Source organism: Zonotrichia leucophrys, chromosome 8 (genome assembly GCF_028769735.1).
Source record: "Zonotrichia leucophrys gambelii isolate GWCS_2022_RI chromosome 8, RI_Zleu_2.0, whole genome shotgun sequence".
NCBI lineage: Eukaryota > Metazoa > Chordata > Aves > Passeriformes > Passerellidae > Zonotrichia > Zonotrichia leucophrys.
In genome coordinates, this window is record NC_088178.1 from 2,640,066 (window position 1) to 2,656,313 (window position 16,248).

The 16,248-nt window shown below is 44.7% G+C and overlaps 1 protein-coding gene across 3 annotated transcripts; it reads left to right on the forward strand.

Moving 5' to 3' along the window:
* The first annotated feature begins 35 nt into the window (after positions 1-35).
* DARS2 (aspartyl-tRNA synthetase 2, mitochondrial) lies at positions 36-15,938 on the forward strand. 3 transcript variants are annotated; one of them, XM_064720468.1, is made up of 18 exons: positions 36-168; positions 1,197-1,296; positions 2,035-2,101; positions 2,355-2,456; positions 3,565-3,660; positions 5,049-5,172; positions 6,501-6,547; positions 7,231-7,337; positions 8,095-8,164; positions 8,712-8,891; positions 9,243-9,350; positions 10,514-10,576; positions 10,739-10,891; positions 11,736-11,954; positions 12,860-12,970; positions 13,187-13,262; positions 14,277-14,479; positions 15,220-15,938. In XM_064720468.1, the coding sequence occupies exons 1-17, from the start codon at positions 99-101 to the stop codon at positions 14,462-14,464; spliced, it is 1,881 nt and encodes a 626-aa protein (XP_064576538.1). In that variant the 5' UTR covers positions 36-98; the 3' UTR covers positions 14,465-14,479; positions 15,220-15,938. The 3 variants fall into 3 exon arrangements, with proteins under 3 accessions (XP_064576538.1, XP_064576537.1, XP_064576540.1); XM_064720467.1 differs by having other exon boundaries at positions 14,277-15,938; XM_064720470.1 differs by lacking the exon at positions 8,712-8,891 and having other exon boundaries at positions 14,277-15,938.
* The last annotated feature ends 310 nt before the right edge of the window (positions 15,939-16,248 follow it).

Here is a 16,248-nt window from a genome sequence, read left to right on the forward strand (position 1 = left end):
CGGTGATTTCCCTTTTTTCCCCTCCGGAGCTCACGTTTTTCGCTTCGCGCAGGCCCGCGGCGCTCCTCCCTGTGTTTCAGGCTGAGGGGCGGCTGGGGATGGCGCTGCCCCGGCTGCTGGTGCGAGCGCTGCACCGGGCGGCCGCTGCCGCCGCACCTGCGGCTCCAGGTGAGGAGGAGCGCTGGTCCCGGCCCCTCGAGGTTTGGGTGCCTTTTCTCCCGGGGTACAGGTCAGGGTAGTCCCCAGAATCGATTAATATCACAAGTTATTTTCCCTGTATCAGTTTACTAAGTGTCTTGTAAATCTCTTCTAATTCTAAAGGCGATCATGAAGAATTATTTATATAAGACCAGGTATTGGTGTCCTTCAGGCTTTTCTTTGAAAGCCGAGCCTCTTGCACATTGTGTAAGTGGTTGTGAATGGATCTATGACTTAGGCCATAATTACAGGCACACGGGGGTCTGTGCAAACCTTTCTGTAACCATGGTTGAGGTCTTCTTCCAATTGTTTTAGGCTGGAACTATTAAATTTACATTTACATGGTGGGTGTCCTCCGTGTGTGTTGAATTCTTGGTTTGTTAAGCCCTGTTCTGCTCTGTCACCGCTAGGAACTGCAGTGGCAGGACAAGGGGGAATGGCTTTGAGCTGAAGGAGGGCAGGTTTGGGTTGGATATTGGAAGAAATTCTTCCCTGTGAGGGTGGTGAGGTCCTGGTCTTGCTGAGAGGAACTGCCACATCCCTGGAAATGTCCAAGGCCAGGCTGGATGGGGCTCTGAACAACCTGGGATAGTGGAAAGTGTCCCTGCCCATGGCAGCGGGGTGGAATGAGATGAGCTTTAAGGTCCTGGAAACCCAAACTGTTCTATGATTCTGGATTTAAATGTGGAGTTGTCAGCACCCCTTAGGATTGATCTGTGACTTTTGCTTCTCTTGCTCTTAAAATATGCAGGGAAACAGTTTGCAGCAAGGCTGTGGTCAAGTATCTTTATGGACTGAGAAACCGAAAAAAATCCCTGTTTAAATTGCATTTAGATTAGCTTAATTTCATGTTTATGACATAAACATAGTCCAGATCTAGATAAGAAGTAACTTCTCCATATATGTACAAATTTTATTCTGTTTCATCTACAAAAACTATGAGAGATTATGTATATATATAATATATATATTTTTAATTTTTTTTTTATTTATTTAAGACTTCAACAGTTTTGTCACTCGGACCAACACGTGTGGAGAGCTGCGTGCTGCTCACGTGGGACAGAAGGTGACCCTGTATGGATGGGTTCAGTATCAAAGGTAAGTGCAAACCATGGTGAAAATGGAGATGATTATTTGTCACATCCACTCTAAGCTGTGTTTCATGCACCCTTGCTCTCCAGTGATGGTCTGCATGGGTTTTTTGATTTTAGGAGGTCCTGAGCGTCTCATCTTTGAGCAGTTGTGGATGGGGACCCAGGAAAAGGAGTTAGGATTATTGTAATGTGGTCATGGTGATCTTGTTTTTAAAGACAGCAGAGCATGTCCCATTGGGCAGTTTTTTGATGGATAAAGCACAGTGGCAGCTGTCCCTGCTGCAGCTTGAACAAATCAAGGTTTATGGTTCTGGGGCTGGCAGTGTGGATTGTTCATGTGGAATTTTTTATGGCACGAGTGTTCCCCTTCTTGACTTATGATTGGATTTTGTTCTTGTTGTTTTTATTCCACGTGAACTTTAGGTTTTTTTGCTCATTTGTTTTTAGCTGAATGATGTTTCCCAGCAGGAAAATTCACGTGTCCAGAACCCCAGCTCTGTATGCATGAAAGCTCAAGTTAAAATTCTGCTTCTCCTGGTTATTTGTATGTTGTGTGAGGCTGATCACAAGGTGAAATGAATTGTTCAGGTGTGGGAAAAGTGTCCATCATTCAGTACTTGGAAGTGCTTTGGGATGAGTTGCAGGGTACTGAAAGTGTAGCCAGTTGCCATATGCTTTAAAAAGCAGAAACTACCAAATCTGTGAATAAAATGTTCTTCCTTTTGTGCTTTTCATGGATCAGACAAGGCCTGTTTCTGGTTTTGAGGGATTTCCAGGGACTCACCCAGGTCATCATTCCTCAGGATGAGGTAAGTGCTACCAAAACATGAATCTGTGTTTTTATTTTTCCTTTGGAAGCTTGGCTTCAGCAGCCACTTTGCCAAACTGAGTGCTCTGACTCACAAATAGATTGCAGCGTTGTGAGAGCCCTGGCCTGACCCTGCAACAGAAGCATCAGCGCTGTTCCCCCTGCCTTAAGAGTGATTTTGGGTTTAGTTGCTTGGCCTCAGTGCCTTTGTGCTGTTCTTGGAGTTCCTCTGAGGCTGTGTCCTTTCCCTGCAGGCACATTCCCACGTGAAGGAGCTGCTGTCCAACGCCCCACTGGAGTCTGTGGTCAGAGTCACTGGGACAGTGTCCCCCCGGCCCCAGGGGCAGGAGAATCCGGTGAGGATGGGGTCAGGGGGACTCCCAGAGTTTTTATTCCTCGAAGGAAACACCCCTGGATGGTGGGATTATGGTGGGCTTTGTGTCAGAGCATTGTCACAGATTCTGCTTGTGTGACAGCCCATCCTCAGATAGCACTGGTGTCACCTCACACTATGTCAGATAACAGGAGAATCTCAGAGCACATTACAGGCACACACAAATTAAACTGGATCCCATCCCTTTGCAAGGATAAAGCTGGATTTTCCAGGCTTTCAAAGTGTGGTGGGAATTGCTTTTGCTTGAAAATAAATATTGTCATGTCGACTTCCACCTGTTTATTCTGCTGGTCTCCCAGCAGAATAGGAATATTCTGCTGTAGGAAAATCCTCTGTATAGGGAACAGAGGTTGAATAATTTTTTAATGTTCTGCATTCCTCAGCTGTCATTGTCATCAGCTGTAGACTGATCTTTCAGGACTGATCTTTCAGGACTGTGCATGTAACTGGCAGGTCTAAAAAGAGGATTGTATTTATGATCATAGCTCCTTCTTGCTCTATCTTTTAGATATCCACTTAAAATGCAGGCTTCAAGCAATGCCTTTATTTCTTTTATTAATTTCTTTATTTTGGGAGGGCTGTGTGTCCTTTCCCCTGGTAAATAGTGAGAGTCCTGCAGGATCAAGTGAACTTTGCTGTGCCTCAGTGCTACGTGAGGGGAGCTGCCTGTCCTCCCTGGGGATGGAGTCAAAAGAATACCAGTTCTGAGAACTGATGTTTAGAACTGGAAGTTCTGAGAAGTTCCTCAAATTTGCCTTTTTTGACTCATATTAAGGGCTGCTGCTGCTCATGTTCACTGAAACTTACACTGTGTGGTTTTGCTGGGACTGATGTGTTTATTAACCAGTATGCTACTGGGAAAGAAGCTGCCATCTTTGGTCAGGTGGCTTGTGTTTCTCTGAAAAGGGAAACCTGGAAGAAATCTGTCCTTGGGAGAAACTCTCTGATTTGTACACTGTGTTCGAAGGCAGGGAGGGTAATCACATTGTTTCTTTTTTTCCCTTTGAGCATCTGTGAAATACCTTTGTCCAACTGTTTTGAGTTCTAATTTTTTTGCCTTTTTGTTCTAGAAAATGCCAACAGGGGATATTGAAGTGAAGGCAGAGACTGCAGAGATCCTAAACTCCTGCAAGAAGCTGCCTTTTGAAATCAAGGATTTTATCAAGGTATGCTTTTCTTATCAGCGTGGTGGCTTTTCACTAAATTGGGAATTTGCCCAGGGTGATGGCAAAACATCTGAGAGCTGTGTCTGGTTCTCCCCACTTCACTTGGGAGGAATGATGGTATTTAAAACAGAGGTGGTGTTTGTTTGCTGGGAGGATTTATTTCCAATTAGAGCTAAGTAGAAAACAGGACTTGAATGATTCCAGATTTCTGGAAGCACTGATGGCAAAGGAAAGAGTGAAAGAAATGGGGTGTCTTGGTTTGGAAAGATAGGAAACTGCTAAGGAAGGCAGGAGCCTCCCCTGAAATGGAGAATGTAAACCCTCCCCACCCCTCCCAATTGCTATAAATTTTAAATTAAGGGGCTCTCAGGCAAAAATATGAGAGCAGGAAATAACAGTTCTTTAATAGAGAAGAAAAAATAAAGGATAAAATAAACAATGCAGTACACTAGAACAACACTGACAGAGTCAGAACCCAGCCTGACACCCTGTGGGTCAGGGTGTTGGTGGCAGTCCCATTGGAATTGTGGCTCAGCCCTCCTGCAGTGTCAGGGGTGGTTCTGCTGGAGCAGGGATCTGCAGAGAAGGATGTATTCTTCCTCTGAAGATCCAGTGGAAGGAGAGGCAGCTGCTGTTCCTCTGGGGAATCCAGTGGAGAAGCCATGCTGGTGTCTCAAAACCTCTGGGTTATATCTGGGTAGGAATGCTTGAAACCTCAGATTGTATCCAGGTAGGAATGTTTGAAACCTCAGATTGTATCCAGGTAGGAATGCTTGGCTCCTCCCTCTGGGCTCACATCTCCCAATGGGATGCTGCAGTTCTTATCAGCCATGCAGTGACATTCAATAGTCTGTTATCAGCAATGTCCCCTCCCAGGGAGGTGTGAATGTGGTCACTCAAAGAGAGAGATAAAGCAAACTGCCCACTTGACAAAGACAAATGTTTTCAATTACCATACAGATGGTAACTGAAAACATCTTGCATTGCAAGCTTCAACATAGGGCTATGCTGGGTTTTTGAGTTTGAAATGGGGCTGTTTTGTTTGATTCGTGGAACCCCAGAATGGTTTGGGTTTGAAGGAACCTTACAAATCATCCTTTTCCAAATCCCCTGCCATGGGTAGGGTTGCTCAGAGCTTCATCCAGCCTGGCCTTGAACGCTTCCAGGGATGGGGCAGCCCCAGCTTCTGTGGGCAGTTTGGGTTTTTTCCCAAGCAATTGCCATATTTGTGTAGGTTGTGCGTAACGGGCGCATTGCGGCAACCGAGCATCACCCATTTATTTATCTTCTCCTTTTCCTCTGTGGCTTTAGGATCCCTTCACTGGCCATGCAGTTTGAATTTTGTCCTTAAAATTTTGTCCTTAACCCTGCCCCTGTCTCGTCCCCAGAAGTCGGAGGCGCTGCGGATGCAGTATCGGTACCTGGACCTGCGCAGCTCCCGGCTGCAGTGGGCGCTGCGGCTGCGCTCCCGCGTGGTGATGAGGATGCGCGAGTACCTCTGCAACCTGCACGGTGAGGGAGCTGCTTGGAGCAGCAAACATTCCTGCCTGCCACTGTCGTGTCTTCTGAAAAATCCCCTCACCAGGATTGCTTCTCCTGGGAAAATGGAAGCCTCAGAGAAAAAACAATATTGTCTCATTCGCTTCTCCTTGTTTCTCTGCTTTGGAATGTGGCTGGAGATCGTTTATGCAACAGGTGCATGTTGGATTGGTTTCATGTGAATTGTTTTTAATTAATGACCAATCACCATCATCTGTGTCGAGATAATTAACATTTCAGATGGAGAATTACATTTTCAGCCTGTTTGGAGTCTTCTGCCATCAACTGACTCTGAGGAGTCAGTCATGAGTTTTTCATTCTCATTCTTGTTAAGCCTTCTGTCTATATCCTTTTTTTAGTATAGTTTTAGTATAGCATAATATAATACAATATAATATAATATAGTATTATTATAGTATTAGTATAATATAGTATAGTATAATATAGTACAATATAGTATAATATAGTACAATAGAATACAATGTAGTACAATATAATATAATATAGTACAATATAGTATAATATAGTACAATATAATATAATGTAGTATTAGTATAGTATTAATATAATATAATATAATATAATATAATATAATTAATATAATATACCTTCTGAGAACGTGGAGTCAGATTCTCATCTCTCACCTTGTCCTGGGGACCCTCACAAACTCAAGACATTCCAGCTCTCCCTGCTGCTTTTTCCTTGTGCTGGCAGAGATTCCTAACCAACTTGCTGCTCCAAACTGGTCACACTTAATAAGGAAATGTCTGCTTGTGGTGGGGTGGGTGCTACTTCTTCATCAGGCCTGAAGAAGCTGCCCACAAAAGTTGTGGCTGCCCCATCCCTGGAAGTGTTCAAGGCTAGGCTGGATGAAGCTCTGGGCAACCTGTTTGAAATTAGCTGTTTCCAATGAGAAAAGACACTTTGCAGGTCGTTGCCCTCTTTTGGTCAGAGGCGTGTCAGAGGGATGGATTTTGTTTAGGGCTTTTACTTCTCTTAAAATCAGGATGTGCATTTTGGAAAATCAGTGCTTGGTTTAGACTAGATAGAGAATTAACAATTAACACATTTTTAGCCTGTTTGGAGTCCTCTGTCATCAACAGTTCTGGCAGGACATCAGAGTAGCTCAGAGCCTTTAGATCTGTCATTACAGGAATAATTATTAGAAGTAGTAAAGTGTGTTGGTTTTGGAGAGGCTCCATGGTGTGCTGCACAACCTATTTTGCTGACTAACCCTACTCTAGCCTACTCTGTCATGTTAGTTCTCCCTCCTCTCAGCATATTCTGTGTTTGTTCCCCAGGGTTCGTGGATGTAGAAACTCCAACTCTGTTTAAAAGAACCCCAGGGGTATGTATGTGATGCTTTTTGGCCTCCTACAGCTGCACAGTCAGGGCTGAATCATTTCCAGTTGCCACTCAGCATTCGTTGCTTTTCCCTTGCTAAATAACAGCTTGTGAAACTTCTGATATCCTCCACAAATTCTTTTAAAAGTAGAGGGAGAGAAAGGGGAGAGATGATAATTCATGTCTTAATTTTGAACCTTCAAACAAGATTAGCTTCTGCCTTGTAGAGCACATGTTGAATGCAAGTCTACCCTGGGATTATAAACCCAAAAATCTTGAAAGCACTGTCTTTTCAGCATTTATCTCTTAACCAGTAGGTTATTGTAGAGATCATACTCAAGTAAATTAAATTTCTGATCTTATATTCATTTCTTTCATTTCAAAAATAGTCAGAGAGAAGAGAGCTGTAGCTGAGGAATTGTTGATGCAGCTACCCTGGAGTTCTTGCATTTAAACCCCAGTCTTGGATGGTCTATTATGCATTAGGCTCTCAGAGAAGAAGGCAGAGAATTCTCCTTTCAGATATTTTGGACCAAGTTGCTTAACAGATATGAAGTGTTATGTACAAACAGCCATTTCCTCACATGTGGGATTTCATAATGGGAGAAATAGGTCCTTTCCTTTTGCTCTGTCAGGAATTGGGGCCACTTACTTGCTGAACTCTGTAAATTTTCTTTCTGATGCCAGGGAGCCAAAGAATTCCTTGTGCCCTCGAGGGAAGCAGGCAAGTTCTACTCTCTGCCACAGAGTCCTCAGCAGTTCAAGCAGCTCCTCATGGTTGGAGGCCTGGACAGGTAAGAGTTTCTTGCACTCCTGTTCTCTGCATGTCCTTCTAGGGTTTGATTGCTTTATCTTTGAAGTTTAGAAACTTCCCTAAAAAAACCTCACTGGCAAGGATTTGTGTCTTGAAGAGAGATCCTTAAAGTATTTAAGACTTTACAGTCAGATGAAATGTATCCTTGTGGAAAGCTGAAATCTTTACTGCTGTGTTAAATGCAAACCTGATCTGAAGCAGAGCCTTCCTGAAGGGCAGAAAATTTAATGTGTGATGAAAGCTGCTCCAGGAGTAACCTACAGAATTAATTGAGGTGAGGCTGGGCAGCTGAGCATGACTGAGACAAGGAAAAGCATGTCAGGGTGCCCAAGTGCAAAGCTTTTAATTGAGCTTACTTCTCCAAATTAAATGGATGAACGGGGAGACAGACAATTGTTCACACAGTGAACTGCAGGCCAGGTTTGTCTGAGAGCTTTGCATGGCTGTTAGGAGAGTCCTGGAGTGGAGTGGGAGGGGAAATAAAGAGTTGAGTGTGCTGCCCTTGGGGGGCAGCTCACCTGGCAGTCTCCAGTGCCTCTGGAAGATATGGAGATGGATACTGCTCATTATGATTCCATTCTTTTGAAGGGGATGGGAACAAAGATCATCTGCTGTGGGAGCAAAGCCCTCTCTTTCTGCTTTACTTCTTTTTTCCTTCTCTTTGTGTGCTCAGTTCTATAGCCACAGTTGAGTTGAGGATACTTTAAACCATGATCTAAGTCACAGTGTCACTGCAGGTACTTCCAGGTCGCTCGCTGCTACAGGGACGAGGGCTCACGGCCTGACAGGCAGCCAGAATTCACCCAGGTAATCACCAGCCTCTGCTGCCTTGCTGCTGCTCCTCACCCCGAGTGGCTCAGAGCTGTTTTCCCTTCTGGAGGCTTAGTCTGTTCTAGTTTGGTGCTGCTTTGGTGTGTGTTTCACAGGCACAGCCTTGGAAAGTGGTGTGGGATGAGTGCGTGGTTCCTGTCCTTGGCTGCTGCAGTGCCCCAGGTGCAGATGTGGGAATTGCATTGCAGCAGTGATTTTACTGTGATGATACAATCTCCTCCTGTCCTGCTAGGGCAGACATCCCATTCCTCAGCCTTGAAATCCCAGGCTGAGTTAGCCTGGTTCACTCAAGGCTGCTTCTGTGTCCTTGTCATCCTTACCTCATTCACTCTCTGAGGAGGCTGTTGGCTGAGTCATCAGCCTGGAGGGTGATCCTAAACACATTCCTGGCCTAATGCAGTCATGCTGTGATGTCATTTTGTGCATTGTTTCTTGTTCTGCTGGCTGTGTACTCACAAGAAGCACCGTGAAAGCACAACCTGTAGCTAATGTGGAATTCCCCCCCCTTGTTCTCTGTTTTAAGATAGATATAGAGATGTCATTTATAGATCAAGCTGGGATCCAGAGGCTCATAGAGGGCCTCCTGCAACATTCCTGGCCTGAGGAAAGAGGCTCCATTGTGACTCCTTTCCCTTCCATGACCTATGAGGAGGCACTGGCTGAGTATGGGACTGATAAACCAGACACTCGCTTTGGGATGAAGGTGAGGGTTTGCCCATTGGAAGCTTGCAGCTTTTCCTTTCAGTCAGTGCTTTAATAACCTTTGGGTCATGGATACATGGTTGGCTGGAGTTTTGAGTGCTGTAATTTACCCAAGGTGCCTGTTCCATTGTTGCTGCTGAAAAAGAGAGGATTTAATCAGTTGGCTGTGAAAAATATATGTTCTAATAAAACTTGATTTTAAAGGTGATGTAGGGAGCAATGTATCTTGACTATTTTAAAAGCAAAATCTTCTCAAAGGGAATAGTGTTGAAGGTGTTAAGACACAGATGCAGGGATTTTTGCTTTGTATTCCTACCAGCAGTGCTTTTTCCTGTGCTCTCTCCTTTGTCAGATCGTGGATGTCAGTGAGGTTTTACGAGGATCAAACATTCATTTTGTGCAGAATGCCCTCAGTTACCCACATGGCTCCATCAGAGCCATTTGTATCCCTCAGGGAGTGGTAAGTGATGCTCTTACATCCTGTTTATGGTTTGTGTGGAATAAATAAAATGCTAATTTGAATTCCTTTGTTGGTATGGAAATGTTCCTTGCTATTTCTGGTGTTCTTAAGGGAGCTTGGGATTGGTTGTACTCCATGTTAGGTGGGGCTGAGTGGTGTTAGAATAAAAAGGCAACAGGGAGAGTATTCTTAGGAAGAGGAGGAAAACAACAGAGCTGCAGGATCCCATGAGGATAGGGAACCCTCTCAGGTCTCACCTTGCTTTTTATCAGTTTTTTGATGTGCATCTCAATAATAAATTGTGCCTTGTAACAGGAGATTTGTCCTGGTTAGGGGCTGAGCATGGCACAGCTCTGGGATAGGCAGAGAAGGATCAGGTGGTTCTTCTCTTGTTTGCTTTAGCTGCATTTTTGGGTACAATTTGTGTCTTGTCATGGACCAAAATCAAGGTTTATAATAGATGTGGAAGACTTTTGACACAGTCCTGCATTTTGGCAAGGAAACAGATTTAATTCTGGCTGTAGACATCTTTGTAGCTTGGGCAGTATGGAAAAAACAAATCCTCTAAATATTGAGTTTTATCTGGGGAGCAGGGCTTCGTGGCCATGGTTTCCTTTGGGATTCCTTTCAGTTTGGCACAAAGTGCAAGTTAGTGGCTTCCCACGAGAGGGCACAGATGTGTTTGTTAGAGCAACACAAAAGTGTCATCTAGACCCACCCTAAACACTGGAGTAGCTGAAAAATAATCAAGATCTTATTGCAGCTCCTCATTTACTGCATGGCTTTGCATGCAAGAGTCAGCCCAGTTGTTTTTTCTCTGTTCTTCCTCCAGTTTGAGCTCTGCATTCCCCATCCTCAGTGTGGTGGTGTAACCTTGTTTCTGCAGGCTGGAGGCAGTGACCTGACCCTGCTGACCAGATACATTTATTTGTGAGAGGGGGAAAAAAATGTGTAGATCTGGAGGGGTCTTTTCCTGAAAGAAGCCCTCAGAGCAGACACCCAGCTCAGTGCTAAGGACCCTGTCCTGTTCCACAGCCTTCATAAGAACTTGAGCTGGAAACAAAAGAATTGAGATGTTTGCAACCAGCTTAATCAGTAGATTTGATATCTAGTCAAGTTTTCCAAGCTGATCTTTGCTGTGTCTTCTCTTGCTCTTTCCCCAGAGGTATCTTACAAATAAAGACTTGGGATCATTGAAGGAGTCTGCAAAATCCCAGTTTAACCAGGTGAGACAGAAACTGTCCTGAGGCTTTGGGAAGGGTGAGTGACAAAGTGTGATAAAGGCAGAGGGAGGTAGGAGAGCAGTTTTTAATAGCTGAGAGAGCCTGAGCATGTAATGCTTCAAGTCAAGAGAGGGCAGCACTGCACTGAACATAACCTTTCTCCAGGAAATCATGGAAATTATCTGCAGACCTGATGGAAGCTTGAAATCTCTGCTTACCAAGTTCCTCAGTGAGAAGGAGCAGTCAGAGCTCATCCAAGCACTGAACATGCAGGAGGGTGATGTGGTGCTGCTGGCAGCTGGAGAGCACAAGCAAGTGGTAGGAGGCTTTTCTTGGGTGGCTCTGTGGGTTGAATGTTGCTGATGATGGTTTTGATGTTATCTGACCTCAGTCTGATTCTTCTTGTTATTAAAATAGGTCATCATTTAATTTTCTCTTTCTCTGGAACGGCAGCTATAGCAACAGCAGATAAAGCATGAAATGTGCCTATTACTTTCATGGCCCCCAGTCAAATTCTAGGCAGGACTTGTAACTTAAATGAAGCCTGAAATGTAAAAAACCCTGCAACAAATCAGTGCCTTCTTTTTTTTTAACTTCATTTTTGAAGCATCAAACAGATTGGAAAATGAGGTCAACTAGGTAATTGTGTCTCCCACAAGTGCATGACTTATGAGCAGCAATGGTGAGAGATTCTGTTTCTACCCTTCTCTCTGTTCTTGCCAGCAGATGTTACTGGCAAGGGCAGAGAGAAATAAAACAATAAAACAAAGCATTGTTTTATTATAAAGTGTCACGCTTTGCTCAATAGCCAACATTTTGTTGCATTCTCTTCATTTCTCAGTCTGCAAAGTGTGGATCTTACATGTGGTCCCCCAGTTTATCCAGGTTAGTCTAAGAAAGTTCTGGAGATGAAATAGCTGGAAAAACACGAACTTCCAAGCTCCTTACTTGGTGTCTGTCAAACCCTGGTGCTGCTGCTGCCTCGGTAGGAAGGTGATACATTTCAGAATATGAGGCTAAAGTCTTCAAGGCAGCAATGCATTCCAGCTGATGCTGTCTGTGGTACTTCCTTCATGGAACACTCTGCCTGCTGGGTGTTTGAGTGAGTTCCTGATGGTGAAACCACCCTGGCTGATCTCTCCCTTCTCTCTCTCTGTTGCAGTGCTCTGCCTTAGGAGCCTTGCGCTTGTTGAGTGCCAACCTCCTGGAGGCAGCTGGGCTGGCACTCCGTGATCCCACAGCCTTTCACTTCCTCTGGGTGGTGGATTTCCCCCTCTTCCTCCCCAAGGCTGAGAATCCCACTGAGCTGGAATCTGCTCATCACCCCTTCACTGCCCCTCATCCTTCAGATGTCAGCCTCCTGTATTCTGATCCCACAAAGGTAACCAACTTCATGCCTGGCTCTTTTACATGGAAAAGCAGGCTAGCAGCAGCTGGGTTTAGTGTAAAAAGAGGTGTTGTTTCATGGGACTGACTGCACAAGGAAGATGTAGATATGTTGGAATGAGTCCAGAGGTGACTGCTAAGATGATCAAAGGGTTGGAGCACTTCTGCTGTGAGTTAAGGCTGAAGGAGCTGAGGTTGTTCATCCTGGAGAAGAGAAGGCTCAGGAGCAACATCAGAGTCCTTTCCAGTGCTTAAAGAGGCTACAAGAGAGCTGGAGAGGGATATTTTGCAGGGGCAAGCAGTGATAGGACAAAGGGAAATGGTTTTAAACTGAAAGAGGGTAGACTTAGATTGGTATCAGGATAAAAATCTTCCCTGTGAGGCAGTGGCACAGATTGCCAAGAGCAGCTGTGGCTGAGCCATCCCTGGCAGTGTTCAAGGCCAGGCTGGCAGGGCTTGGGGCAACCTGGGGTAGTGGAAGGTGTCCCTGCCCATGGCAGAGGGTTGGAACTGGGGGATCTTTAAGGTCCCTCCCAACCCATACCATTCTATGATCTTGCATGTGGCTGGAAGGGATGGCTTCCTGATTACTGCAAATAGCAAATATTCACGTGTGCCCCAGCAAAAGGAGCTGACAGAAAACCAAAATCTTATATTCTGACCTATCTCATTCGCTTCAGGTTTGATAAACCTTTCAAAAGGATTTATTCTCTTCCCACAACAGTCAGAGGCACCCCATTCCTCCAGCAGGACTGATACCTAAATTTTAATATACCCTTGAGAGAGCAGTTTTACACCTTCCAGGGCTTCATTCCCGGTGTCTTTGAATCTCTGTGCAGGTTGTTTCTAGGTGCAGCTGTGGGCCAGCCTCACAGAGTGCCTGTCCCTGTCTCTCTGCAGGTCCGTAGCCAGCACTACGACCTTGTGCTGAATGGCAATGAGGTTGGAGGTGGCTCCATCAGAATTCACAGTGCAGAACAGCAGCGTTTTGTGCTGGAGAAAGTGCTGAAGGTAACACCTACAGATGCCTCTAATGATCTCTTGGAGATTTAAAAGCACTGATTAATTGAAATATTAATTACATAGTTTGAAAGAAACACTCATCTTGTCAGATAAAGACATAACTCCTAGCCTTGAGCAATGGATGATTTCATTGTACCTTCATCTTGTGTTGCTAACAGGAGGAGCATTGCTTGTCCACTGACACCTCTTAATGTGATTTTGCAGGAGGACTCTGAGGTGCTTTCCCATCTGATTGAGGCTTTGGAATTTGGAGCTCCACCTCATGGAGGAATTGCTTTAGGTAAGTGATCTGTAGCTCTGCACATGCAGGTCTTTAGTGGGGTTTTTGGGTTTGGTTTGGTTGGGGATTTTTTGTTTGTTTGGTGGCTTTTTTTAATACTAGATCCAGGGAACAAGGCTCATGGTTGTTAGGAAAAGCCTTGCTGCTTCCATCTCTGCAGCAGCTTTGTGGAAAGAAACAGAGGTCTGGTCACCAAGAGCAGAAAGTTGGGGTGTTCCTCTCCAGAGTCACAGTGGGGTTTAGGGCTCTGCAAACCCTGTATTCAGTGAGGTTGAGTCAGCTTTGTTCCCATTCCTGTGCAGCCAGAGCAGGATCCCTGTGCTGCCTGCCTGGAGACTGGGACAGAAATGGCACTTTGTGTTTCACACCCTTCCCCTCTGCTGCCATCTCACTTCCCTTCTCTCCTCACCTGTTTTGCTCATTAGTTCAGAAAATGTAGGGGTTTGGTTTTTTCCCTAGAACAATGCAAGTTCACGGTTTAAAGAAAGAGGGGAAAAAACCCAACCAACCAACAACACCCTCCCTACACTCATCAAAATAAAAAAGCCTACAAAGAATGGAGTTATTTTTTTAACCTGTGGTCTTGCAGTTTGACTTTCCTCCATCCAGTCACCCAGAGCCTTTTGTTCCTCTTGAATTCTCAGTAGTTGTAATCCTTCCAAACTGCTTGCTGCAGAGCCCTGAGCTGTAAAGCAGAGCCCTGCCAGTGTTCTGCCATTCAGCTGCCCGAGTTTTGTTATGCTGTGTTTGCTGTCTGTGTCCTGCAGCCCTTAGCGTGTTACAGAGCTTCCTGCAATATTGAAAAGCTTTATTTTGGTAGACATTTCTGCTCTCGAGGCAAATCTCTTTCTCTGCTACCAGCTGAGATTAATTTTTCCCCTCCCTTAACTTGCTTCACTCTTTTTCTTCAAGCTCAGTGATATTACCTCCTCAATCTTTCTGATTTTTCTGACTCAGGGGAGGTAATACAGAGCCATAACTCAAATGTTTGACCAATTTGTTTTCTGCTTGTAGGACTTGACAGGCTGATCTCTCTCATTGTTGACGCTCCAAGTATCCGGGACGTCATTGCCTTTCCAAAATCCTTCAGGGGACGAGACCTGATGGGCAATGCTCCAGACTATGTCACTCCAGAAGAGCTGGAGCCATATCACATTCAGGTTTCCTGGCCTCTTGAAGAAAAAGAAGCAAAGAAAAACTGACTTCACACCAGTGGTGTAAGCTGATCTGATCAGCCAGAGGTGGTTACAGCTTCTAAAGGCCAGGACTGAGTTCAGGAAATATCAGCTGCTGTGGCAGGGTGGGGACAGTCCAGCTCCACTGTGCTGTGGCAGTTTCCAGATGGAGTGGAAGTAGATGAGAGATCTTCCTGATAGGAATTCATCTTTGGGAGGTAATGGGAAGGACATGCAAAAAAGCAATAGCAAAGAATATAATTTGAGCATAGGATATTGAGACTGTTTGCTTTAGGGTGTCATATTGGAAGGAAGATGGGTTCTGGTTTTTCCCAATTTTTCCATGTCCCTTGTAAAGTATTCCTCCTACAATCTGGAGGAGATAGTCAGCTTCCCTGGCAGGAATTAAATCATGATCCTCATTAAATTACATCAGCTGAGCACTGTGACAATAAAACTGCTGGACCAGGAGCTCTGAACACAGCCAAACTTCAGCTCAGCCAGCAGCCTGTCTCCTGATGGAGGATACAGATCATGCAGAACTTTGCCATGGGGAATTCACACTCAGCTGTGTTTTCCCTTTAAAGGAGAGGGAGAGAAGCATGGATGATGTTTGCAACAGTTGTCCTTGTAATACTCATCCAAGAGGTGTTGATCTGTCTTTGGGGCCTGTGGTCCTGGTGCTTTCAGCACAGTCATTCAGGAGTTTGTATGTTTATAAATAAAGTTTACTTGGCCGTGTGGTTTTGCCTGAGTGTAGCTTTGGTTTTTCTCTACAACAGCAAGCTGTCAGTTTGGCTTTGTGACCCCTGGCCCTTCCAGGAGATGACAAGAAATCTGTGGGAGCACAGCATGAGCTCCTGTGAGCTCTGCAAATCTGCTGCTGCAGTGGTGGTGAGGCAGCAGCAGTTTCCTCCCAGGGAGCTGATCATCCCTGTCCCACACCAGAACATCCACAGTGACTGTTCTGAGGAGAGGTGGAGGTGAAGAAACTGAGGAAAAGAGTTTCCTTGATGAAGATGGTGCAAAGGAGGAAAAGGAGAGCTCCTGTGTCCCAGCTGGGAAGGACAGCAGGAGGCACATGCCAGAGGAGGTGCTGGAGGACAGGAGGAAGATTTCAGTTCTTGTCTGAGCTGATACTGAGCTCCAGCCTGTCCTGCAGATTGTCACATCCTGCTCTGCTCCAAGGCTTGGCCACTCTTTCAGTCTCCACATCATGGATAGCACTGCATGGTTCACAGTTATTATTTAAATACTGAGCTGTCCTGCTGATGAGAATCAGTAATGCAGGCAGCTCCTCTCCTTAAGGGTGGTCTTTGGGTTTTTTTGAATACCATCCATAGAAAGTGGCACTAGAGCTGACTTGCTGCTGCTTTGCAGATTATAAAATGATGGAGTTACATGTGTAAAATGTAAAATGTAAATAAAGAAAATACTTTATTTCTGGCATGATTGTTATTTCAGTCTCAGAGCTGGTTAAATATTACTTTAAACAGAACAATCCTGGATTTGTATTCACATTTATTTTAGCCAAACACTGAATTCCTTCATTTTTTCTTCATATAGGGTATTCATTTCTATTTTAAATCAATTCATCTGTAGTTAACTTTTTTTTTCTTTCTTTGAGTAGAAGCTGTCAGTAATGGAGTGAGGATCAGTTTTCAGAGAGAAGCTGACCTGAAAAACAGATCCCTAAGCAGATTCAATTGAAACTTTATGATCTTTGTCGGTCCTGTCCAGCTGAGGACATCCTGTGACTTCAAAAACAATTATTTAATTTTTGTTGTTGCTTTTGCAGGGAGGAGAGTCAC

What these genes read in the sequence shown, in the direction of transcription:
- DARS2 (XM_064720467.1), top strand. Translation starts at nt 99, where the DNA reads ATGGCGCTGCCCCGGCTGCTGGTGCGAGCGCTGCACCGGGCGGCCGCT. An exon ending in ACACTCGCTTTGGGATGAAG is followed by an intron (nt 8,892 to 9,242) that starts GTGAGGGTTTGC and finishes CTCCTTTGTCAG; the next exon opens with ATCGTGGATGTCAGTGAGGT. An exon ending in TGCTGGAGAAAGTGCTGAAG is followed by an intron (nt 12,971 to 13,186) that starts GTAACACCTACA and finishes GTGATTTTGCAG; the next exon opens with GAGGACTCTGAGGTGCTTTC.